A 27,474-nucleotide genomic window follows, 5' to 3' on the forward strand; every position below is an offset into this window, starting at 1 on the left:
TTTTTTTTTTTTTTTAAGATGGATCTTGCTCTGTTGCCCAGGCTGGAATGCAGTGGTGCTATCTTGGCTCACTGCAGTCTCTGCCTCTTGGGTTCAACCGATTCTCCTGCCTCGGCCTCCCAAGTAGCTGGGATTATAGGCACACAGCACTACGCCTGGCCAATTTTTGTTTTGTTTTGTTTTGTTTTTTGAGACGGAGTCTTGCTCTGTTGCCCAGGCTGGAGTGCAGTGGCCGGATCTCAGCTCACTGCAAGTTCCGCCTCCTGGGTTTACGCCATTCTCCTGCCTCAGCCTCCCGAGTAGCTGGGACTACAGGCGCCCGCCACCTCGCCCGGCTAGTTTTTTTGCATTTTTTTTTAGTAGAGATGGGGTTTCACCGTGTTAGCCAGGATGGTCTCCATCTCCTGACCTCGTGATCCGCCCGTCTCGGCCTCCTTTGGTGCTGAGATTACAGGCTTGAGCCACCGCGCCCGGCCCAATTTTTATATGTTTAGAGACAGGGTTTCACCATGTTGGTCAGGCTGGTCTCGAACTCCTGACCTCAGGTAATCCTCCTACTTTGGCCTCCCAAAGTGCTGGGATTACAGGTGTGAGCCACCACGTCTGGCCTATTTTCAGTTTTATAACTATTCAAAGGACATGGGAACGTGCCAAAGAGCCAAGACTCTTTTTCATGTGATTCAAGCCTAAGCCTAACAAAATAAGTTATTCTTCATGAGAAGACACTTATAGGTTAAATACTGAATGAATGTTATTACAAAGCCACTTCCATTTTCTTTGAAATATCTCTATTCTGTCTCCTATCAAATATTCACATTTTAATCACAAAGCAGTAGGAGACCTAGTTTTTATCTTCTGTGTCCCCAACAGCCAGCACCCTGTTCACCGCTGCTGCTCAATAAGCTTATTGAAACTCGATTAAATATGTAGCATGTCTTCACCTTTCTCTTGAAATCACTATAATTACTGTATTCTTTAATGACTGACATCTTCTATTACAGACTGGTTGCTGCAGTCCCTGAATGGATGAAGCTTTTTTACCTCATGACAGGTTGGGAAGCCACGTGTGCATGGTAGAACAGAGAATACCAATATGGCAAGAGGCCATAGCGCTCTCTGATGGCTTCTCGGATGAGCCGGGTGTGTTCCTTCCCAAAGAGCCAGGGCTCCCGTCGCTTGGTGTTCATGGTGGCATGGCCACGGAAGAAGGGCTGGTAGGCTCCGGCCTGGTACCAACGCACTAGCAGCTCTGTCTCTGGATTCCCAATGAATCCGCCTATGTCAGCTGGAAGCAAAAGAAGGCCAAGCGAGGCAACCAAGCTTTGAATAAATGATGCACACAGGGAAATTAAGGTCTTGAAGAGGGACAGGAGAAAAGCAGAGTATATGCACTCCAAAGGACAGGATAAAGCCGTGGCCTCAAACAGGTGACCCTTACTACATAATTCAGTCTGTTTGGGGATCTGACAATGGGTTATTAGACTATTACTTTCTTGTCAAAAGGTCAGAAGCTTTATTTCAAGATCAATATTCCTGTATGTTCCCCAAAACAGATAACCCAGACACTGAAAAATGTCTGCCTGATTAAATAACTGTGTGTGTGTGTGTGCGCGCGCACGTGTGTGTGTGTGTGCGTGTGTTGGAAGGGGGTGGTTGGCAACTGATTTCCTTTGGAAGCAACAGCTGAACTAAGATAAAAACAGAAAGAACTGAAGAGAAGCAGATAATCAGAAGTAGACGTTGTGATTATCAGAATAGAATTCCATGCTGGGCCATTGAGTAGTATATATATTCCTTGTATTGTACATGGACCAATGCAATAAAAACACATGCATCAAAAGAATGATAATAATTTGCTTCTACTCCTACAGGAAACAAGGAGCAGCTGGAACTGCAGCCAACTTGAGCCCCTTCCATATTGAGATCTCTCATCTACAGAGAATTCTTAGGATGCAGGGAAGACAGTCCATCGGAAAATTTTATTTTAACTAAATTTATCTTTCTCAAGAGCGTATCTTTTTGTTTTAGTACAGTTAAAATATGCCACAGAATTTTAAATCTGCTGAGTAAAAAGAATTTCTGTAAGGCTTTCTGATTTTCTAAATTCCTTGTAGTTCTATTTTTCTCACTTTCAAGAAGAAAAGACAGCTGTCAGGAAGAGAAACCTAGTTATCAAGACTGTCCAGAAAGGAAGTGATAAGAGGATGGCTCTGGCTCCCTTTCCGACAACTTGATTTCATGTCCTCAACACAGACCAGACAGAAATAGCTCTGAGGCAAGCCTTTCACTCTCCCCTCTAATCCGCTCCTCTTCACTTTCTCACAGTTTCTCTTTCCCACATTTATGTCTGCCCACAACAGCTAATGAGAAGGGATTTGTAATCTGCTTTGATGAAAACACCCTCACTTTTTATTTTCTTGCACTTCAAGCCTCAAAGGACTCATCTTACCTCCACAAAAACAGATTCCAGTAATGCTGAGAGTGAGTAACATTGGGATAGAAATTTTCAGGTAGCTCCATTCTGCTGTGTTGTCACCTGTCCACACAGCACCTTTGGTCACAAGCAACAATGTATTAAAATCACAAATCAACCCATGCGTTCAATTTCCTATGTAGATTCCTTATTTGTAAAAGACAACTTAATGAAAAGGAAAACCAATTTCTTGCCTTAAAATAAATAAATTCTAATTTTCTACAATGAAAAGTATCAATTTTCTAATGTGAAAAGTTATTAAAATCTACAAAACAAGCATTCTACGAAAATATTCTGAAATTGCACTTATTTTTGAAGTACAGTTTAGGTCGGATAGAGGAGGAACTCTTTGAAAATCAATTTTAAGATATAACTTGCATATAATACATGTGGGTTTTTTGTTTTTTTTAGATGGAGTCATGTTCTCACTTGCCCAGGATGGAGTGCAGTGCTGTGATCTCTGCTCACTGCAACCTCTGTCTCCAGGGTTTCCAGTGAGTCTCCTGCCTCAGCCTCCCAAGTAGCTGGGATTACAAGTGTGCACCATAACGCCTGGCTAAATTTTGTATTTTTAGCAGAGATGGGGTTTCACCATGTTGGCCAGGCTGGTCTCGAACTCCTAGCCTCAAGTGATCCACCTGCCTTGGCTTCCCAAAGTGCTAAAACTAGAGGCTTGAGCCACTATGCCCAGCCTCTTCATGTATCTTCTTTTGTAAAGTGTCTACAGAAATCTTTTGCTCATTTTTTAAAAAATTTAAGTTCAGGGGTACATGCACAGGTGTGTTATGTCGGTAAATAGATTATTTCGTCATTTTGTCACCCTGATGTTAAGCCTAATACCTATTAGTTATTTTTCCTGATCCTCTTCCTCTTCCCACCCTCTATGCTCAGGCAGACCCCAGTGTCTGTTGTTCCCCTCTATGTGTCCATGTGTTCTAATCATTTAGCTCCCACTCCTAAGTGAGAACATGTGGTATTTGGTTTTCTGTTTCTGCATTAGTTTGCCAAGGATAATGGCCTCCAACTCCATCCATGTTCCTGCAAAGGGCATGATCTCATTCACATATATATAAATAAATTTAATAAAAAAGAAACAAATCAAAGACTAGATCACAGGCAAGATAGCCCATTCTTTTTTATGGCTGCATAGTAGTCCATGGTGTATATGTACCACATTTTCTTTATCCAGTTTACCACTGATAGGCATTTAAGTTTATTCCATGTCTTTGTTATTGTGAACAGTGCTGCAGTGAACAAACACGCTCATGTGTCTTTATGACAGAATGATTTGTATTCCTTTGGATATATACCTAGTAATGGGATTGCTGGGTCAAATGGTAGTTCTGTTCTTAATTACCTGAGGAAACACCACACTCCTTTCCACAATGGTTGAACTATTTTACACTCCTACCAGTAGTGTATAAGCATTCTCCTTTCTCTGCAACCTTGCCAGCATCTGTTACCTTTTCACTTTTTAGTAATAGCCATTCTGAATGGTGTGAGGTGGTATTTCATTGTGGTTTTGGTTTTTTTTTTCTATTGATCAGTGACGTTGAGCTTTTTTTCATGTGCTTGTTGGCCACATGTATGCCTTCTTTTGAAAAGTGTCTGTTCATGTTCTTTGCCCACTTTTTAATGGGGCTGTTTGTTTTTTCTTGTAAATTTGCTTAAGTTCCTTATAGATGCTGGATATTAGACCTTTGTCAGATGCATAGTTTGTAAATATTTTCTCCCATTCTGTAGATTGTCTGTTTACTCTATTGATAGTTTCTTTTGCTGTGCAGAAGCTCTTCAGTTTAATTAGATCCTGTTTGTCATTTTGCTTTTGTTGCAATTGTTTTCGGTGTCCTCATCATGAAATCTTTGCCTATTCCCATGTCCAGAATGGTAATGCTTAGGTTGTCTTCCAGGGTTTTTATATAGTTTTGGGTTTTACTTTTTTGTTTGTTTGTTTGTTTGTTTTGAGACGGAGTCTCGCTGTGTTGCCCAGGCTGGAGTGCAGTGGCCGGATCTCAGCTCACTGCAAGCTCTGCCTCCCGGGTTCACGCCATTCTCCTGCCTCAGCCTCCGGAGTAGCTGGGACTACAGGCGCCCACCACCTCGCCCGGCTAGTTTTTTGTATTTTTTAGTAGAGACGGGGTTTCACCGTGTTCGCCAGGATGGTCTCGATCTCCTGACCTCGTGATCCGCCCGTCTCGGCCTCCCAAAGTGCTGGGATTACAGGCTTGAGCCACCGCGCCCGGCAGGGTTTTACTTTTAAGTCTTTAATCCATCTTGAGTTAATTTTGTATATGGTATATGAAAGGAGTACAGTTTCAATCTTCTGCATATGGCTTGCCAGTTGTCCCAGCACCACTTATTGAAGAGGGAGTCCTTTCCCCATTGCTTGTTTTTGTCAGCTTTGTCAAAGATCAGATGGTTGTAGTGTGCAACCTTATTTCTGGGCTCTCTATTCTTTTCCATTGGTCTACATGTCTATTTTTATGCCAGTATCATGTTGTTTTGGTTACTGCAGCCTTGTAGTAGTTTGAGGTTGGGTAGTATATTGCCTCCTGCTTTGTTCTTTTTGCTTAGGATTGCCTTGGCTATTCAGGCTCTTTTTGTTTTTGTTTTTGTTTTGGTTCCATATGAATTTTAAAATTGTTTTTTTCTAGTTTTGTGAAGAATGTCATTGGTAGTTCAACAGGAATAGCACTGAATCTATAAATTGCTTTGGGCAGTATGGCCATTTCAACAATATTGATTCTTCCTATCCATGAGCATGGAATGTTTTTCCATTTGTTTGTGTCATATCTGATTTCTTTGAGCAGTATTTTGTAGTTTTCATCGTAGAGATCTTTCACCTCGCTGATTAGCTGTATTCCTAGGTATTTCCTTCTTTTTGTGGCAGTTGTGCATGGGACTATGTTCCTCATTTGGCTCTAGGCTTGACTGTTGTTGGTGTATAGAAATGCTAATGATTTTTAGATGTTGATTTTGTATCCTGAGACTTTGCTGAAGTTGTTTATTAGCTTAAGGAGCTTTTGGGCTCAGACTGTGGGGTTTTCTAGATACAGAGTCATGTCATCTGCAAATAGGAATAGTTTGATTTCCTCTCTTTCTATCTGGATGCACTTTATTTCTTTCTCTTGCCTGACTGCTCTGGCCAGGACTTCTTCCAATACCATTTTGAATAGGAGTGGTAAGAGAGGGCTTCCTTGTATTGTGCCAGTTTTCAAGGGGAATGCTTCCAGCTTTTGCCCATTTAGTATGATGTGGGCTGTGGATTTGTCAAATATGGCTCTTATTTTGAGGTATATTCCTTCAGTACCTAGTTTGCTGAGAGTTTTTAACAAGAAGGGATGCTGAATTTTATTGAAAGCTTTTTCTGCATCTATTGAGATGATAATGTGGTTTTTGTTTTTAGTTCTGTTTATGTGATGAATCACATTGACTTGGGTATGTTAAACCAACCTTGCATTCTGACGATAAAGCCTTCTTGATTATGGTGGATAAGCTTTCTGATGTGCTGCTGAATTCAGTCTGCCAGTATTTTTTTGAGGATTTTTGCATCAATGTTCATCAAGGATATTGGCTTGAAATTTTCTCTTTTTTGTGTCTCTGCCAGGTTTTGGCATCAGGATGATGCTGGCATCATAGAGTGAGTTAGGGAGGAGTCCCTCCTCCTCAATTTTTTGAAATAGTGTGAGTAGAAATGGTATCAGCTCTCCTTTGTACATCTGGTAGAACTGGGCTATGAATCTCTCTGGTCCTGGGCTATTTTTGGTTGGTAGGCTTTTTACTACTGATTCAATTTTGGAGCTTGTTATTGGTATTTTCAGGGATTCAATTTGTTCTTGGTTCAGTCTTAGGAGGGTATATGTGTCCAGGAATTTATCCATTTCTTCTAGATTTTCTCTTTTGTAATTTCTAATTGTGTTTATTTGGATCTTCTCTCTTTTCTTCTTTATTAGTCTAGCTAGCAGTCTATCTATTTTGTTATTTATTTATTTATTTATTTATTTATTTATTTATTTCAGAAAACCAACTCTTAAAGCAGGTTGTTTTTTAAAGTAGGTTGTCTTTCTTCTTCTTATTGATTAGTAAAAGTTCTTTATATATTCTGGATACAAGTATTTTGGCAGATATACCTATATATGTATATTTCAAATATTCTTTTCCTCAGTCTGTGGCTTGCCATTTCATTTTCTTACCAATGTCTTTGAAAGGGCATTTTAAAATTGTGATGAAGTCTAATTTGTCATTTTTTTCTTTTATGATTCAGGCTTTTTGTGTTCTTTCTAAGAAATTTTTGTCTATTTCAAAGCCATAAAGATTTTCTCCTGGCCAGATGCGATGGCTCATGCCTGTAATCCCAGCACTTTGGGAAGCCGAGAAGCAAGGATCACTTGATGTCAAGACTGGACTGCCCAACATGGTGAAACCCTGTCTCTGCTAAAAATGTAAAAGTTAGCCAGGTGTGGTGGTGGGCACCTGTAATCCCAGCTACTCAGGAGGCTGAGGCAGGAGAATCACTTGAACCAGGGAGGTGGAGGTTAAAGTGATCTGAGATGATGCCACTGCATCCCAGCCTGGGCAACAGAGTGAGACTCCATCTCAAAAACAAAACAAACAAACAAACAAAAAGATTTTATTCTATGTTTTTTCCAGAAGTTAGTTTGTATTTTCAGCTTTTAAAATGAGTTGATGTTGGCCGGGCGCGGTGGCTCAAGCCTGTAATCCCAGCACTTTGGGAGGTCGAGACGGGCGGATCATGAGGTCAGGAGATCGAGACCATCCTGGCTAACACGGTGAAACCCCGTCTCTACTAAAAATACAAAAAACTAGCCGGGCGAGGCAGCGGGTGCCTGTAGTCCCAGCCACTCGGGAGGCTGAGGCAGGAGAATGGTGTGAACCCGGGAGACAGAGCTTGCAGTGAGCTGAGATCCGGCCACTGCACTCCAGCCTGGGCGACAGAGCAAGACTCCGTCTCAAAAAAAAAAAAAAAAAAAAAAAATGAGTTGATGTTTTAGTTTAATTTTGAATATGGTATGAGGCAGGGGTGTAGTTTCATTTTTTTTCCCCACACAGATATCCAGTTGTTTCAGAACCATTTACTGAAAAAAAAATTATAATCTCTCCATTAAATTGCCTTGGAAACTTTGTTGCAAAGCAATTGATCACATATGTGTTGGATACTCTGGATTCTCTACTCTGTTCCATTGATCTATGTACCTATTTCCTCCCACCTCCACCACCCCCTGCTCCCAAAGAAAACCCTAAAAACTTCGAGAGAAGGGTTACAGGCCATAAAGCGGAGACATAGTAACAGTAGCAATAACAATAATTAACATTTATTTAACCCACACTGAGCCAGGTGTTATGCTAAATAGTTTGCTGGTATTATCCTACTTAATAATCACAACAATCCTATCAGATAAACGCTATTATAAACTCAATTTTGCAGATGAGGGAAGTATAGCAAGCAATGGATACATAATCTACCCAGAGTTACACAGTTACTAAGTGGCAGAGGCATGATTTGAGCCCAGGCACTCGGATGCCTAAGCCAGTGTTCTTGTTCTTATTTACTGAAGAGTTGCTAAGAGTTTGTGATGAGAGATTATATACCACCAAAGACAGCCATAAAAGGGAAAATCTTATTTTACTAAATATATACTACTCCTGAAGCACTTTTGTCTATCTTCTACTAAAATAGTTTTGGTAGCTATTTTTGTTTTAATCTTTCATAGAAATTTTAGGCTGCCCTATGGCCAGGAAAATTTTTTTTCTTTTTTTCTTTTTTTTTGAGATGGGGTTTCACTCTGTGGCCCACGCTGGAGTGCAGTGGTGCAATCTTGGCTCACTGCAACCTCCACCTCCCAATTTCAAGCAATTCTCCTGCCTCAGCCTCCTGAATAGCTGGGACTACAGGCACGTGCCACTATGCTTGGCTCATTTTTGTATTTTTAGTAGAGACAGGGTTTCACCATGTTGGCCAGGCTGGTCTCAAACTCCTAATCTCAAGTGATCTGCCCACCTGCCTCAGAAAAGTGCTGAGATTACAGACATGAGCCACTGCTCCTGACCAAAAAAAAGGCTTCTTTTTTTTTCGAGACAGAGTTTTGCTCTTGTTGCCCAGGCTGGAGTGCAATGGTGCGATCTCTGCTCACTGAAACCTCTGCCTTCCAGGTTCAAGTGATTCTCCTGCCTCAGCCTCCCTAGTAGCTGGGAATACAGGTGCACACTACCATGCCCAGCTAATTTTTAATTTCTTTTTTTAGTAGAGACAGGGTTTCACCATGTTGATCAGGCTAGTCTCGAACTCCTTACCTCAGGTGATCCACTCGCCTAGGCCTCCCAAAGTGCTGGGATTACAGGTGTGAGCCACTGCGCCTGGCCCAAAAAAATATTTTCCAGGGATTGTTCTTTTAAAAAAGTATTCTAATTTCCTCTTGACTTCAAGTGAGATATGTATGTATCTACATAATGATTTTGAAATCCATATGGAGACATTCTCATCAAGAAAGCTCACATAAACATGCAGATATTTTCATGTCTCATATCATTGTTTAGTTAGAAGGTCTCTATGGCTATTGATCATCGCATATGACTTAACAAAGTAGTGTTTCCTGTAATGTCTTGCTACACAATGAAGCAAAGCTGATAGCTTCACACAGAGTACTGCAGGCTAAGCAATGGAGCAACATAAGAGATCAACAATAACCTAATATTCAAATCTTCTGTTACCTTTTTTTTAACTGTTGCTGGTAAATGTTTTCATTAAAAATACTTCTTTTGTGATTAAAAATGATACTTGTAGACAATTTGTAAAATAAAGTTAGGTAAAAGAAAAAAATGAAAATCACTCAAAATCACCAAGGTTTTTTATCTTTTTATATTTTCTTTTTGATATTATCAAATATATATATTTATATAAATTATACAAATATTATCATTTTCTTACATTTAACTGTCTGCCTATCTACCTACATATGTATTTAAATTACTATCTTTCATTTATCTTTTATAAAATTGAGATAATAAGAAATGACTTGATGTTTGATAGATCAGTAAGGTGACTATAGTTAGCCTTGATTGTGCATTTTAAAAAAGCTAAAAGAGAATAATTTAAATGTTTCTAGCATAAAGAAAAGATACATATTTAAGGTGATATCCCAATTACTCTGATTTGATTATATGAACATATCAAATTGTCACACATATCCTGAAAATATGTACATCTAATATATATCAATACAAAATTAGGATATTATAAACACTTAGGCATTCCTTTTTTAATTTATCATATCACATTTTCTCATGCAATTAAAGCTACCATTTAAAATAGCCTTATGAAAATAAAACAAGAAAAACATTTTTTAAACATAAATAGCCTCACGATAATCTATCATGTTGCTATACCATACTTTTATAACTATTCCCTTATTGTTATGTATTTAGATTTTCTTTCTTACTTTTGTTTCAAGGACTACTGTTGTGTTGAATACCTCTGTATATGAATCTTTGCTGAGATTGTAATATTTTGGCCCTTTCCAGAATGCCACAGGGCCTGGTTTTCAGGGGTGGAGTGGGAGGCTTAATAATGTCCACAGTATAGTAAGGGCTGGATTCTTTAAACTAGAATCTAAGTTCTTTGTTGTTTATGCAAGGCCAGGGGACTTAAAATAGCCTTCCTGCCACAGGGTGGTTAAGTTGAACCAGATCTGCATTGGCTGGTAAACTGCATCCAGTTATAGATGACCCTGACCACACGCAACAGCCAGGTCTATTTTAAGCCACATTGCTAAGTGGAACATTTGGTTAATGGAATGTGTTAGAGGTGTATCTCCCTGGCTTTGATAAATCAAAGAGACAGGATGGAAGATGACTATCCCAGCAAACTGAATACTTAGAAGTTACTCTCCCAACAATTAAGTGCCCATTTCTTCAGTGGGAAACAAGTATCAAAGGACTAAAATGTGTTTATTCTGTCTTACAGGACAAAATGCATACTTTAGGGCATACCACTGTCTACAATCAAAGGCCTGACCAATGGCTACTGAAAACGAAGGCATCAGCTGAGTGTGGTGGCTCACACCTGTAATCCCAACACTTTGGGAGGCCAAGGTGGGCAGATCGCTTCAGTCCAGGAGTTTGAGACTAGCCTGGGCAACATGGTGAAATCCTGTCTCTACCAAAAAATACATATACATATATAAATTAACGGGCGTGGTGGTGTGCACCTGTAATCCCAGCTACTCACGAGGCTTAGGTGGGAGGATTGCTTGAACCCAGGTTGTCAATGCTGCAGTGAGTCACGACTGTGCCACTGCACTCCAGCCTGGGGGACAAAGCAAGACTCTGTCTCAAACAAACAAATGAAAAAATGAAAAAAAAAAAAAAAAAAAAAAAAAGAAAAGGAAGGTATCAACACAGTAACATCACATTCTATAAATGGTTAAAAAAAAGTTGCTAATGTGTTTTTAAGTCTGATATGAGCCATTCCTTACCATACTTTTGTGACCCAGCAAAGAAAGAACGTGTAAGAACAAAGGGTCTCTCCTTCCCTTTAGATCGCTGTATCAGTCCTTCTGCAGTAGCCATTTGCTATATCACCAAACAAGAAAAATTTCAAAGAGATGATTGGATTTGTATAGACATCCTCAATAAGCTATCTAAAATACAGAAAGCAAACAGTAGGCAGGAGCATGAAATGGAAAATATTAAAATAAATCCATCAAATAAGTTTCACGGTATAATGAAACTACTCTAAATTCCCCTATTAAAAGAATGGAAAATTTTCTTCGGTTAACAATAGCAATGAAATAATAATAAACAGTCATCTAGCATTTATTTGGTGCTTACTATTGCTAGGCACTTAATACAATTTTCTCATATAATCTACGTAACAACCTCTGAGAGACAGTTTTCACTGGCGGGAAAAACTGAGATTCAGAGAGGTTAAATGACTGGCCCTGACCTATATAAGAAAGCTTACTAACTAAAGCAGCCTACAGTTACTGCAACAGGCTGTTACAGAGGCAAACACATACTATCTGAAAACTAGGCTTATATTTAGCCAAAAGCTCCCACTGGAAAATACCAATAGGTGAGAGGGCTATAGGAATACAGTCACAAGTTGAAAATAACAAAGAACCATGGGTATACATGAGGGCAAGTGTCTGCCATGTCGTTTGGACGTAGTTGGCAAATGAAAGATAATTTTACTACCTTTATTGAGGAAGCTAAGCACTTAAGGAAGGCTCTACATTTTTAAAGTATACTTATTGAAATTGTGTCTGTGTTCTAAATATTGCTCCTCCAGTGTGAATACAAGACTTGCTGTATGTAGATATTTGTGAAATCTTAAAACACTTGTTTTAATTACCTTCATTCACATATTTATACACTGCTTGCATCAATAAAAGTTTGAGGTAGTAGCCAGTGAGTGCCACTTATTAAGGGCTCCTATCGAGGCAGAGGTTTTATGTTATAATTAATTTCATAATATTTAAAAGTTCATCAGGAAAAGAAAAGAAGCAAAGGGAGAAATAATAAAAAGTCTTGTATTGGCTACTACATAACACTCATTGCAACTATCAGAAAAGACACACAAAGAGAAATGAACAGTAGAGGATAGCCATTATATTATAAAGCAAACGACTTTCAGCCAAAAGGCAGGTCACATGAGCCCAATTTACTTCTTTTTGGATGTCTTACGTGATAAAAACCGTAGATGTTGTGGAGTTCTCGGTGCTCCCAATTGCCATGATGAATGGCATTCTTCTGCATGGTTTGCTCTGGCCCTCGGAAGACAGAGGGCTCATTCATGTCATTCCAAAGGAAGAGGATGTCCGTAGATCCCTAGGAAGTAAACCTTGGTCATGACACTCCTACATTTATGATGTCTATATAATAGCTCTCACCATTCCTCTTTCCTACCTCATTTTAAAAATTATGTTTATTATCTATGCTCTGTCCTCTGCTCCACTGCTAGAGTTTAAGTTCCACAGGGCATGACATTTTGTCTGTTTTGTTCATTAATCAATCCCAAACATCTAGAATAATACCTGGCCCATAGACAGATCTCAATCAATATTTGCTGATGAATAAAAGAGTGCTGCCCTGTGTTGTCTGTGAAATATATATTGCCTGGCAAATTCATTAGACCTCCATGCAGGACTCCTATGGGGAAGGTGGTGAATGTTCACAATTGGGCTCTTCCTCATTCATCGGATGCTACAACTCTTAACTAAGGGCAGCTACAGCTGAACATGACAAGAGTCTACCTTCTCTCTAATACTTTGAAAGACTTGACAACCAATATACCTGTTTGTTAACATGATCTATAGTTTGTATTCTACACAGAACTGTTTGATTTAGGGACAGTTGAGTCATCTAGTTAACATGGTATTGCAGAATCCCTGGTCTTTTCTAGGATCCCTTATCTTTTGGCATTTGACTGAATAGCTAAAAAGACAGGAAGTCCCTCAGGCAGCTCATTCCATTATTTTCCAAAAATCCTGCTCTTTGTACATAATATTCCTCTTGCAGAGCCTACCTAGCTTACCTTCTGAGACCCCACAGAATATATCTGTCACCTCGCCCACACGAAAGTCTTTCAAATGCCTGGAGGTGGCTTACTTGTTTTTTTTGTTTCTTTGTTTTTTAATCTTTATTTCTAAACATGTGTACTTCTATGAATAAGGGTAAATGATTTCCAAATATTTAACTACCGTATCTTTCCTTTAGAACCATCTAAGGCAGGGATTGGCAAACATTTTTGGTAAAGGTACAGATAGTAAATATTTTCAACTTTGCAGGCCATGAGGTCTCTTTTTCAATTATTCAACTCTGCATTGTAGTACGAAAGCAGCCACAAATAATAGGGAAATGAATAGGCATGGCCAGATTTGGCCCAAGGCTTGTCTATCCCTGTACAAGTTGTTTACTAGTGTCCTAATACTTGATGCTAGAAACTAGAGTTCAGTGGTTAAAAGCTGGGCTTAGTGGACAAACAGACCTGAGTTCAAATTTTGGTTCCACCACTTACTAGATGTGTGACTTCGGCAAGTTTTTAAGCTTCTCTGTGTCTCTCAGTTTCCTCATCTATGGGGTTAGATTTAGTTATAGTTCCAACTTCAGAGGGTTATTATGAAGACAAATGGCATGATGCACATAAAATCCTTAGCACAGTGCTTGGCACACTGCAAGTACCCAATTTGCATTAGGTATCATCATCATCATCATCACTGCCATCATTAATATCATCATCATTGGTTGAAAACAGTTCTCCAGATGTGGCCTCTCCAGTTTTCTCTGTGGTTCTTATCAGATTATTTAAAAATCACACTTCACTTTTAATGACAAATATGTTGTAAGATATTTTCACATGTATCATCATATTTAAATAACAGTTATAGAATACAATTTTATATAAAAAAATATAGCAATTTGAAAATATAATAAACCTCTGCTATAAAGTGCTTTGATATATCATAGAGTCTATTATAATAGAGGTCAAAAATCACAGCTTTTGTGCATTTGGTTATGCATATGGCACCTCTCCCAGCACCCCCAGAGTCTGTAATGTGGTGGCCATACTTGCCTTTTAATAAAAGCATTATATATGAAAAGCTACTCAATGAAAAAGAATAGTTTTATTTAATCACTTTTTCTGCTTCTTTCACTCTTTCAGGTAACTAGAAAAGAACAAAGGAATAGAAACCAACCTGATAGACAGGGAAAGCAAAAAGACTTGAATACCACTCTCTGACCTTGGGATTGGTGAAATCCAGGTAAGAGGAGAGACCTGTGGAGGCAGAACAGTAGGGCGCCTGTCAAGAAGAGTGGTCCTCACAGTAAGATGCATTGTAAAGAAGATACCAGATGTGAGAGCTGGGAAATGGGCACCTTACATAAACATGAAAGTTGGCTGACACAGGCATGGTCTGTTGAGAAGTGAATGAAGGCAATGCTGGGCTCCAGTGACAATCACTAGATCTTTCAATACCAGAGGCCCAGGGGAATGCCAATGCACAAGCATCACGATGGAGCCTGTCCCTTACTGATGGCCTAAGGCAGCCCAAGTAAGGATGGTAAATATCCTGCAGTGATCTCTTGGTTCTTAAAGAGAACAGATAAGTGTGTTCAAGGGATATAAAGGGAAAAAAAGAAAGGTACAGGGTTTCTCTACAGTGCATGGATTTATAAGAGAGAGTGCTGACTCTTTATCTCTATTTCTAAACAGTGTGTGATTTTCCTTTTGTCTTTGGGGAGTTTCTACCAAGGCTTTAAATTAATAACTTTTATTAACTTTTGAAATGAACAATTCATAGTCACCAGGGTGGCTGAGGTCACTCATGAAAGCCTGGGAAGCCAAAACTATGGGCTAAAAGGGTGAAGAGCAATTACAAGGAGAGAGCTTGCAGAACCCCCTTTTTTCTTTCTCCTCCTCCGCTTTTCTTATTCCCCAACTTTTTACCACTGTTTGCTTAGAGAAACAGCATGCCACTGAGGTTTGCTTATTTTTCATTCATTCAATTATTGATTGATAAATACATACAAAGCATACAGTACCAAGTGTTATGAAAGATATAAAAGAAGGCAATACTATCTCTTCCTTAAATTATACGCTTAAAATGTAGCTAGAGGAGCAGAAGACATCTACAAGGGAGCAGAATGAGGACCATGCAGCCTTTATTAATTGGGACAGAACAAGTGGAAATAATAAGTGTATAAAGTGATTTCATACCTGGCCAGCACACCCCTTCAAAGTCTTCCCCTTCCTGATTCTTCACAAAGAAGCCCTGATCTTTGGCCTTCACATATACTGAGTAGTCAGGATCAATCTTGATGTGGGGATCACTGATGACCACAAGCTGTCAGGACATGAAGGTTTGGAGGTCTCATCAGTTTTATGTAAGATAAATGTTCATGTATATGTTTTCACCATAGTTTGGGGGCTCAATTTTTACAAACAACTACAACTAGTATTGAAATATTTCAGACACAAAAGTAAAAACAAAAACAAAATAAGTATTTCAGACACCAGTAAAACCCTATAACCTTTCACGTGCTTATAAGAATTTCAACTGATAGCAAAACTGGGTCAATGCTGGCCAGGCGCAGTGGCTCACACCTGCAATCCCAACACTTTGGGAGGTCAAGGTGGGAGGATTGCTTAAGGCCAGGAGTTTAAGACCAGCCTGGGCAACATAGTGGGACCCTGTCTCCACAAAAAAATTTTAAAATTAGCTGGGCGTGATGGTGTCCACCTGTGGTCCCAGCTACTCAGGAGGCTGAAGCAAGAGGATTGTTTGAGCTAAGGAGGTTGCAGCTATAGTGAGCCATGATGATGACACTGCAATCCAGCTTGAGTGACAGAACAAGACCCCATCTCTAAAAAAGAAAAAAACAAAAACAAAAGCAAAACAGGCCAATGCTCTTTTATAATTATTGCTGCCTAACCAATAGATGTTCTTTAAATAGCATTAAGTGTCTATCTGTCCATGATGATGGGTGCTGCATACTGTACATAGAGAACTAAGTAGGCAGGGTACGTGCTCCCTAGACATTTAGATGCTCAGATAACATTGATATGAGCAAACATTAAAGAAACTAAGAGAATAACATGTTAAAAACAAATGAAGTCCCCAAGCCTAGTGGTGCAGGCATATTAGGAAGGAGATTTGAGAAAAGTTGTAAGCCACAGCGTCACGTCTCTAGCATCTCTCCGTGACTTTATAATACCATCACTTCCACCAGTCTAGGGCCTCAATAACACTTTATTTGGCCAGAACACCATCTAATCCTCCTTCCTCATCTCTATTCTTATCAGTCCTGAATATTAAAGTTTAATTATTCATTGCTCAAACTTTTTCTTAAATTTTGTTTGTTTGTTTTTTGAGACAGTCTTGCTCTGTCACTTAGGCTGGAGTACAGTGGCATGATCTCGGCTCACTGTAATCTCTGCCTCCTGGGTTCAAGCAATTCTCCTGCCTCAGCCTCCCAAGTAGCTGGAATTACAGGTGCCCACCACCATGCCGGGCTAACTTTTTTTTTTTTTTTGTATTTTTAGTAGAGATAGGGTTTCATCATATTGGCCAGGCTGATCTCGAACTCCTGACCTCAGGTGATCCGCCCACTTCGACCTCCCAAAGTGCTGGGATTACAGGTGTAAGCCACTGCACCCAGCCTAAATTTTTAAATTGTGGTAAAATACACATAACATAAAATTTACCATCTTAACCTTTTCTTAAGTGTGCAGTTTAGTACTGTTAAGTATGCACATTCACAATATTGTGTAGTCAATCTCCAGAACTCTCTCATGTTGCAAAACTAAACCTTTATACTCATTAAATAATGATTTCTCATTCCCTCCTCCCAGCTCCAGCAACTACCATTCTATAATACTTTCTGTCTCTATGAATCTGACTACTCCAATTACTTCAAATTAGTGGAATCACGCGGTATTTGTCTTTTTGTAACTGGCTTATTTCACTTAGCATTTATCCTCAAGGTTCATCCATGCTTTAGTATCTATTAGAATTTCCTTCCTTTTAAAGGCTGAGTAATATTCTGTTGTATGTATACACCACATTTTATTTACATATTCATCTGTCAAGGGAGCTGCAACCCAAGCAGCTTGGGTTGCTTTGACCTTTTGACTGCTGTGACTAATGCTGCTATAAACATGGGTGTATAAATATCTGTTCAGGTTCCTGCTTCCAATTCCTTTGGGTATATACCCATAAGTGGAATTGTTGGATCATACAGTAATTCCATTTTTAAATTTTTGAGGAACTATCATACTGTTTTCCATAACAGCTGTACCATTTTGCATTCCTACCAACAGTGCACAAGGATTCCAATTTCTCTACATCCTTGCCAACACTTGTTATTTATTTATTTATTTTTTTAAATAGTAGTCATCTTAATTATGTAAAATGGGATTTCACTGTGGTCTTGGTTTGCATTTCCCTAATGATTAGTGGTGTTGAGCATCTTTTCTTTTTTTTTTGTTTTTTTTGTTTTTTTTTTTGAGACGGAGTCTCGCTCTGTCGCCCAGGCTGGAGTGCAGTGGCTGGATCTCAGTGAGCTGCAAGCTCCGCCTCCCGGGTTTACGCCACTCTCTCGCCTCAGCCTCCTGAGTAGCTGGGACTACAGGAGCCCACCACCACGCCCGGCTAGTTTTTTGTATTTTTTTAGTAGAGACGGGGTTTCACCGTGTTAGCCAGGATGGTCTCGATCTCCTGACCTCGTGATCCGCCCGTCTCAGCCTCCCAAAGTGCTGGGATTACAGGCTTGAGCCACCGCGCCCGGCCGAGCATCTTTTCTTGTGCTTGTTGGCTATCTGTATATCTACTTTGGAGAGATGTCTATTCAAGTTCTTTGCCCACTTTTTAACTGTTTTTCTGTTTCTGAGTTGTAGGAGTTTGTTATATATTCTGGATATTAACCCCTTATTCAAAAATTTGTAATGTTTCCAAATGTATACAAAGTAGTTTACAAAAAGGTCCCAACCTTTCTGGTCAGATCCTCCACTGTTAGAACCCTCACATGCCTTGCTGTCAGCCTTGCCTGTGCACTACTTTCCAAACACCCTTAATGCTCCTTCCTCTGGCTGCACTGCCCTCTTCCCTCTCCCTGCTTACCCATTAGTTAGGAGCATCCTTCAGGGCTCATCTAAAATGCACTTCTAGGCCAGACATGGTGGCTCACACCTGTAACTCCAGCACTTTGGGAGCCCCACGTGGGCAGATCACCTGAGGTCAGGAGTTCAAGACCAGCCTGGCCAACATGGTGAAACCCTGTCTCTACTAAAAATACAAAAATTAGCTGGCCATGGTGGCACATGCCTGTAATTCTAGCTACTCAGAAGGCTGAGGCAGGAGAATTACATGAATCCAGGAGGTGGAGGACGCAGTGAGCCAAGATTGCAATATGGTACTCCAGCCTGGGTGACAGAGTGAGACTCTGTCCCCCCAAAAAATTAAATAAAAATAAATAAATAAAATAAAATGCACCTCTGAAACAAAGCCCTGCTTAAGTCTTGAGGATACAATCTTCTCTTTCTTGGCTTGTCCCCTACCCTGACCTTTCTTTGGCCCTTATGTTACTTCCCTGTATTGTGGCTGGATACTTGCCTTTTCTTCACTCACTGTAAGACCACAAGGAGCTCATCTCTGTATACTCTTCAGCACTAGTATAGCATCTTGAAGGTTCCTCGGTAAATAACTACTTATTAAGGACAGAAGAGCTGGAGTCAGGCAGACCAGGGTTCAGATTCTTGTCTTGCTATTTATTCACAGTGTGCCTTTGTATAAATTTTGAAACCAGTCTAAGCCTCACCTTCTTCATCTAAAATATGGGGTAACAAGACCTACCTTACAGTTTTGTCATCACTGGATGAAATAATGTGTTTTATTATATTGTCTAGCCCATAATAGCTTGATATATGGTAGCTATTTATTAATTAGGAAATCAGGAGTTAAATGGATTGGCTCTGGCTATCTGTGAAAAGCCTGGTGGGGAGGTCAAAGGAATGGGTTGAAAAGTCAACCTTACTTTCAAGGAGAGGGACTTTATTCATTTACATGATACACATAGGGTTTCACCCCACTTCTCCTCTCTCCATTTTTTTCTCTCCTTCCATCTTTTCATTACTGCTATTACCACCACCACCACTCCTGGAACTGGAAAACAGCATTATACATGTTCCAGTGGCTTCTCTCCCTCCCCATTTTCTATTTCTATTCTTTTTTTGGCCAGATTGACAGCTGGAGTCCACCAAGGAAGCATGCATGAAAAACAGTGTAATAAAGAATTTGATATTATATTTGATATTTGACTGTTAAGGGTTTTTCAAGCCCTGCTACTCCCCGCTTACCCTTCTGCCCGTATCTGGACAAGCCAACAAATAAAGCTCTAGTGCTCCCTCCTTTGGTGCCAGCAGGGGGTTCAAACTATCTAAGCCTCAGCCTGCATGCAAGAGCCCTTGCCCTGTCCCCACCTGCTAACCACCATAAAAATTGAGTCAATTTGCTTTCTCAGTTCTCTCAAGCCATTTTCAAATCGGCTTGGGAGCCACCCCTGCTCTCCCCAGAAATTCTCATTATATGAGTAATAAACTTTTTAATTACCCTTGGTGCATGTGTGGTGTCACCAACTGAGACATGGAAACCAAATTTTGAGTGAGGGGATCATATTACTACAGGGCGGCCACAACAAACGGAACTGAAAATGCTAGACCCTTTCTTCATTATGGGGACCTAGATAACTAAGCCAGGAATGGATGAGGTCATCACCTTTTCACCATTCATTTTCTCTCTTATCACAGTGACAATTATATTTGAATCTACTATTTTCACAGCCATTTTTTATCAGATGTTTCTCCACCATTGATGTGCCAAGGCAAGTTTAAAACATTTTTTAAAACTCTGTAATTAAAAGGTTCAGAAATGTTGGCTTATTTTACCTTACGCTTTTTGCTCCTGAGCAGCTCTTGCATCCTCTTGGGGTTTGGGAATCTTTTTTTGTCCCAGGTGAAGTACCTCTTGCCCTCAGTGTGCTCTATGTCCAGCCACATGGCATCATAAGGAATGTCATGCTCATCAAACCCTGCATCCACTGCTTTTACATCCTGCTCGTCTTCATAGTTCCAGCGGCACTGGTGGTATCCCAAAGAGAAAAGCGGGGGCATGGCTTGTGTGCCTAAAAGAGGGAGATGACAACTGAGTCAACTGCCACCACAATGAGCATTATTCATTTGATAAACATTTCCTGAATGTCTACAGAGTATTCAGCACTGAGCTTATGCTTAGAATATCAAGGAGAAGAAAGCATAGACCTCGCCTTTAAGGAAGTGACAACCTGGCCAATGAGGCAGGAGTGTAAATAAAGTGCTCGCCCTGAGGTATAACTACCAGGTTAATGTATCAGTCTAGTGCTACCAGAACACGGAGAGGTTAATACATTCTGCCTGCGGTGAAGTATAGGGTCTGGAAAGGCTTCACAGAGGAGATAAAACCTGGTTTGGACCTTGTAGACTAAGTAGGAATAGACCAGATAGGAAGAATAGATAGAGCATTCGGGGCACAGGGAATAGAAAAAACACAGAGGCAGAGAAGTACATGACAGGTTTACAGAAAAATAAATATTCCAGGGTGTCACAGTGTGAGAAAGACCAGTAGAAGATGAAACTGAATAGGGTCAGATTGTCAAGGGCCTTGTAATTGAGGTTAGGAATTCTGAATCTTGTCTTATGAGAAGCCATCAAGTGTCTGGCAAGATGTAATCTTAGCAGATCTATATTTAAGAAAAATTAAGTCAGGGTGCAGCATTCGGACCCACTTGAAGGTAAAGAGACTGAAGTTGGGAAGAAATTTCAGTAAATTATTATCAAAATGTTTACTGATAATGTGAAGGACTTCTGGTCAACCACTTGCATGTATCTCCTTCCCCTCCTAAAGTCACACTAAAATCTGAGTAAAGAAAAAAGAAAGCAAGCCACAAAAACAAAGAGAATGGGAGTGGAGTAATTTCAACAAAAATTTGGCAGGTGGTAGGCAGGAATGGGGTGGTAACTGTTGGGCAAAGCCAGGGAAGCTCTCCCCAGAGTGCTACTGAGGAGCTACTGATGGAAGAGCTCACCCTGGTCCCAAACACCAGTAGACACACCCACTCTCAAAACTAGAGTGGAAGCCTCATCTATACTTACATATTTATATCTAATACCCAAAGAAAATTCACTGCCAAATTGTTTACAGTAGATATTAAACAGTCTGACACCCTTATTAACTGATTCTATAGGTATAAGTATAGGTCAGTATGATTTTAGTGTCTATTCTTTCATTTACTAAATTAGGAAAGCAGTATTTACAGAACAAATAAAAACAAGTGAAGCAGCCACCCAAGGACCATAACAGCTCCTGAGTTAGCTGTGTCACAAGCTCAGACAGAAATCCCCACTATATGCACAAAGCTGGATTCAAATTATTCATCAAAAGGTGTTGGTAGTTGTCAGATGCCTTCCAATATAGATCCCCAATCCCATGGCCACCAGATGAGACAGCAGCAAAACTCTTCAGAAATTCTGCTGAGAAAATGCCCCCTTTCCTCATCAGGCTTTAAATTCCATGCTGGGTAGCTGTGTGCTTCAAGTGCTTCAAAGAGGAACTCCTTGTGGGGAATATTTTCTGGCCAACTTGACCAATCCCATATCCAACCTGAGCTTTTCTTCAAGATGCTTTCAACATCTTTCTTTCTCTCAGTATCTTCCTCAGACTGAGAGCTATTTTTCTCCAATGTCTGTGAAAGAGGTAGGCTGTCATAGAACTTTTGGAGCTACTCTGTCCAAATTCAAATTCATTTTAAGCATCCAGCTGTATTTTTTCCATGTCACTATTATACTAATTTTTTTTTTTTGTTTGTTTTAGAGATAGGGTCTCGCTCTGTTGCCTAGGCTGGAGAGCAGTAGTGTGAACATTGCTCACTGCAGCCTTCCTTTGGGAAGCAAAGCAGAGGATTACTTGAATTCAAAGAAGTACTTTGGAGGCTTCCCAAAGCACTGGGATTACAGGCGTGAGCCACTGTGTCCAGCCCATGTCACCATTATAAACAGAAACTGATATTGGAGCACTGTTCCCCTTCCTATCATTGCCAAAGTGCAGTTCTATCCAGGAGCCCTGCAAGCTCTTTCTCTGCAGCCTGGGGCCCCTGCTCTGTGATATGGTGCCAGAAGGTGGCTGTGGCAGTCTGGGTCACTGTTTGGTTGTGGTCTAGGGGTTGCATGTGCCCTCAGTGGCAGACAATAAATATAGCAGGCAAGCATGAGGGGTATGGGCCCAGTGCTCAGCCTGTCTTTTTGTTGTTGAGTTGTAGAAAGTTCTGCATGTATTCTGGATAAGAGACCCATATCAGATACACAATCTGCAAACATTTTCTCCCATTCTGTAGGTTGCTTTTTCACTTTCTTATGTTCTTTGATGCAAAAAAGTTTTTAATGTTAGTGAATTCTAACACATATTTGTTGTCATTATTGCTCACGATTTTGTTGTCATATCTAGGAATCCATTGCCAAATCCAAGTTCACCAAGATTTACCCGTTTTCTTCTGAGAGTTTTATGGTTTTAGCTCTTATACAGTTGATCCATTTTGAGTTAGTTTTTTTGTATATGATATACATATAACATATTTTGAATATAGGAGTCTAACTTCATTCTTTTGCAAGCAGATATCCAACTGTCTCACACCATATGCTCAAGAGACTATTTCTTCTTCATCGAATGGTCATGAACCTTTATTGAAATTATAATGGTGACATGGACAAAGTACTGTGGCTTGTGCCTGTAATCCCAGTGTTTGGGTGGCTATAAATGTATGGGTTTATTTCTAGATTCTCAATTCTATTTCACTGGTCTATATGTCTATCCTTATTCCAGTAGCACGTTTTTTTTTTTTTTTTTTTTTGAGACAGAGTCTTGTTTTGTCACTCAGGCTGGAGTGCAGTGGCAAAATCTTGGCTCACTGCAACCTCCACCTTGCCTCGTGAGTTCAATCGATTCTCCTGCCTCAGCCTCCCAAGTAGCTGGGATTACAGGTGCCCACCACCACACCTGGCAAATTTTCGTATTTTTAGTAGAGACAGGTTTTCACCACGTTGGTCAGGCTGGTCTCAAACTCCTGACCTCAAGTGATCCACCCACCTCAGCCTCCCAAAGTGCTGGGATTACAGGCATGGGCCACTGTGTCTGGGCAGTGGCATGTTCTTTTGATTGCCATAGCTTTGAAGTAAGTTTGAAATTGAGAAGTTGTATTCCATTTTCAATCTGCTTAAGACGTACCCGAGACTGGACAATCTACAAAAGAAATAAGTTTAATTGAACTTACAGTTCCACATGAAGCCTCACAATCGTGGCTGAAGGCAAGAAGGAGCATGTCACATCTTACGTGAATGGCAGTAGACAAAGAGAGTGCTTGTGCAGGGAAACTCCCCTTTTTATAACCATCAGGTCTCATGAGACTGACTTACTATCAAAAGAACAGTACGGGAAAGATCTGCCCCCACGATTCGATTACCTCCCACCAGGTCTCTCCCACAACATGGGAATTCGTGATGAGATTTGAGTGGGGACACAGCTACATCGTATCAGAAGTATAAATTTTCCAACTTTGTTTCTCTTTTTTAAGATTGTTTTGGCTATTCAGGTCCCTTTACAATTCTATGGAAGATCAGCTTTTCCACTACTACAAAAGAAGTCATTGCAATTTTGATAGGGACTGCAGTAAATCTGTAAATCACTTTCTGTATTACTGCCATCTTAACATTGCCTTCCAACCTACAAACAAGGGATGTCTTTCCATTGATTTAGGCATTCTTTAATTTCTTTCAGGAATGTTTTATATTTTTCAGTGTACAAGTCTTTCACCTCCTTCGTTAAGTGCATTCCTAGGTATTTTATTCTTTTGGATGTTATTGTAAATGGAACTGTTTTCTTAATTTTTTTTGGATTGTTCATTGAAGGTATATAGAAACAGAACTAATTTTTTTCGTTATTGATTGATATGGTTTGGATTTGTGTTCCCACCCAAATCTCATGTCGAATTGTAATCCCCAGTGTTGGAAGAGGAGCCTGGTGGGAGGTGACTGGATCATGGGGGCGGACTTCTCCCTTGCTGTTCTTGTGATAGTGATTTCTCACAAGATCTGGTTGTTTAAAAGTGTGTGGCACCTCCTCCCTCTATTCCTCCTGCTCCAACCAGGTAAGATGTGCCTGCTTCCCCTTCGCCTTCCATCATAATTGTTAAATTTCCTGAGGCCTCCCCAGTCATGCTTCCTGTACAGCCTGCAGAACCAGGAGCCAATTAAATCTATTTTCTTTATAAATTGCCTAGTTTCGGGTGTTTCTTCATAGCAGTGTGAGAGCGGATTAATATACTGATCTTGTACCCTGCAACTTTGCTGAATTTACTACCTCTAGTAATTTTTTTGTGGATTCTTTGGGATTATCTATATACAGGATCATATCATCTCCTATAATCTTTTTTATTCTTTTCCAATTTTGATGTCTTTTATTTAGTTTTCTTGCCTAATTTCTCTGGCTAGAAATTCTAGTACAATGTTGAAAAACAGTGGTAAAAATGCAATGCCTTGTCTTGTTTCTGATCTTAGAGAAAAGCTTGCATTCTTTTAAAATAAAATGCTCTCATGCTAAAGCCAGTTGCATATTTTAATGGAGAAGAAAACATAGAAAAGTTGAAGTTGGGATACTGGTCATCTGAGATAAAGGTAGAGATAGCCCAGGGGCTAAAAGCTCCAAGGAAAGCAGATGGTAAGTATTAGGAATTAGACAGTGGAGCATTCTAGACGCAGTGCAATGTTTTACTTAACTGAATGGGATGAGGATGGGAACAGAAATGCTTGCTAATTAAAATGCTTGGGTAAGTTATAAATTCTACACAGTGTGCAACAAATATTAACTTACAGTAGTAACACATGGGATATAGGATGTATAACAGAACAAGAAATTGGCACTTCTCCATGCAAATACCTGTAAGGTGTGAGTACTGTTTGAAGACATCAGAAGGTGTAGGTCCTGTCAGCAGAAAAACATCAATGATTCCACTTTCTGACATCCAGTGCACATGAGTTCGAGATCTGACCTTTTGTTTAGCAGCAACTGGGCCCATCTGGGACAGTGTATACTGGAAAAAGAACGGAATAAAAATTTGAGAAATTTCCCTTTAACCTGCAACATCCAGCCATATATAAGTAACAGTCTGTTCCTTTAGTAGATACTACTGATATTCACTGATTATACTGTCAAGCTTTTGGTGGCAGAGAAGTGCCACTACAAAGATGATAGCTATGACTCCACTGCAGTGGTTTTGCTTCTTCTTTAAGTATGACATGTAGCCATGATCCATAGCTCACCTCTACTGCAGGCTCTGTATTGATCTCCACCAGTGTTTCTGAGGCATTCAGCCAGAAAATGCCTATAGTTCTGCCCAGTTTGTGGGCCAGGAGATAAGGTACTGAACCATAAATGCCCATTTTATCAAATATTTGGTATCCATAGACATCCAGGTTATAAAGACGGTAAGCATCTTCATCACTGAAACACAAAGATTATCATCAATTACCATCACAAATATATTATTAATATTAATAAATAGAATAGCTCTACTCTTCTCTGAAAACACTTAGGTCCCATGCATCTTTGAAGGCTCAAGTCTTGCCACTTCCCTAAAGATTTCCTGACCCAACTTGGGTGAATGTGGTCCTCTTCCCTTGACTCCTTTGGCACCACTTCCTGTGACATTAGCACATACAATCACATCTTACACATCTTTTCTAAATCTCTTTTTCTTTTTTCCAGACAGGGTCTCACTCTGTCACCCAGGCTGGAGTGCAGTGGCACGATCTTAGCTCACTGCAACCTCCACTTTCCAGGTTCAGCACTTCTCCCACCTCAGCCTCCTGAGTAGCTGGGATACAGGTGCGCACCACTACACCCAGCGAATTTTTGTATTTTTTGCTAGAGATGAGGTTTCCCCATGTTGGCCAGACTGGTCTCAAACTCCTGACCTCAAGTGATCCACCCACCTCGGCCTCCCAAAGTGCTGGGATTACAGGCGTGAGCCACTGTGCCCGGCCTAAATATCCTTTGAGTGGAGGACTCTCTCCAATGAATACTCCACAACAGCAAGCACACAGTAAGTATCCACTGATGAATTTTGTGAGTATTTCTCTGCAGTTAAAAGAATTGTGTCCAACAGGCTTCCACAGTGCTTAGCAGGGGAAGATGGGGAACTGAATTGGGGGAGGCAGCACAGAGCTCAAATCAGTGTGAGAGCAGCACAGTTTCTGCTGGACTTGTCACTATGCCTACCTGAAAGTAAACAGCACCTGAACCTGGCAACCTTATCAGACTCTGTTTCTCTTTGGTTTTGTTTCCTCTTAATCTGATGCCTCTGGCATCTATTTGTCTACAGTGTTAGTCTGACATGATATCCCTGAGGGAACTAAAGGTGACCAGATGCCACATCATTCCATTCTCTGGCTCACTCTCCCATTTTGGTAAAAGACTTTTTCTAGGTCAGTGATTTTTCACAATATATTCTCCTAGGGTTCCATAAAAGGCCTTGAGAGGTAGAAGTGAAACCTGGGGATAAAGATCTTCCCTCTACTCTGATCACAGCAGCTCCGTAATTTTACTTCTTCTGTATTTCTAGGTTCAGTACTATAGTTTTTACAGTTATCTAATTTTACCATAGAAAAAATAAATAAAAATGGAAAACCGTCCAGGCACGGTGGCTCACAGCTGTAATACCAGCACTTTGGGAGGCCAAGGTGGGCAAATCACAAGGTCAGGAGTTCGAGACCAGATTGGCCAATGTGGTGAAACCCCATCTCTACTAAAAATACAAAATAAATTAGCCAGGCGTGGTGACAGGTACCTGTAGTCCCAGCTCCTCAGGAGGCTGAAGCAGGAGAATTGCTTGAACCCAGGAGGTGGAGGTTGAAGTGAGCCAAGATCGTGCCACTGTACTCCAGCCTGGCCAACAGAGCAAGACTCCGTCTCAAAAAAAAAAAAAAAGGAAAACCACTGCTCTGAGTGATCATTCAAGGAGGGTTCTTAAATATCCACAAGCAATATAAAGGAGGAAAAGGCCTGGTACATATTAGCACTGGCTCAGACAGCTAACAAAATGTTTTCAAATCATCTCAATACAGAAACCAGAGCCTCCCATAAGAAGTCTTGTTTTCACTTACCCAGTATTTTTAAGTTGGTGTGATTCTGCATGTTGTGGGATCCCATAGAGATGCTCAAATCCATGCAAAGAGAAATCCAAACCAATGGAAGAAGGACCTGTAGAAACCAGGATATCAAGTTTTGTTTTTGAAAGGACACTCACGTAAGGAGATTCAGTTAATTCTGAGTGCAGAGAAATAACTAGACTAGAGGCTGAGAGACCTGGGCTCAGCTAGATCAATCAGCAAATGCTGTGTACTG

General features: G+C 40.2%; 1 protein-coding gene across 2 annotated transcripts in view; it reads right to left on the bottom strand.

The window, feature by feature from the left end:
- Positions 1-27,474, bottom strand: part of LOC111529156 (neutral alpha-glucosidase C) — an 84,352-nt gene that overhangs the window by 13,699 nt on the left and 43,179 nt on the right. The window contains exons 9-18 of one of the 2 annotated variants that reach the window (XM_031935014.1): positions 27,234-27,330; positions 25,392-25,572; positions 25,009-25,162; positions 19,935-20,170; positions 15,210-15,336; positions 14,188-14,267; positions 12,176-12,319; positions 10,966-11,062; positions 2,450-2,551; positions 1,042-1,285 (exon numbers count right to left, since the gene is read on the bottom strand). In XM_031935014.1, the coding sequence (XP_031790874.1) occupies positions 1,042-1,285; positions 2,450-2,551; positions 10,966-11,062; positions 12,176-12,319; positions 14,188-14,267; positions 15,210-15,336; positions 19,935-20,170; positions 25,009-25,162; positions 25,392-25,572; positions 27,234-27,330 (1,462 nt within the window). Of the gene's footprint in view, positions 1-1,041; positions 1,286-2,449; positions 2,552-10,965; positions 11,063-12,175; positions 12,320-14,187; positions 14,268-15,209; positions 15,337-19,934; positions 20,171-21,166; positions 21,767-25,008; positions 25,163-25,391; positions 25,573-27,233; positions 27,331-27,474 lie in introns of those variants that run through there. The other variant, XM_023196001.2, reaches the window with a different exon arrangement.

This window comes from Piliocolobus tephrosceles, unplaced genomic scaffold (genome assembly GCF_002776525.5).
Source record: "Piliocolobus tephrosceles isolate RC106 unplaced genomic scaffold, ASM277652v3 unscaffolded_110, whole genome shotgun sequence".
NCBI lineage: Eukaryota > Metazoa > Chordata > Mammalia > Primates > Cercopithecidae > Piliocolobus > Piliocolobus tephrosceles.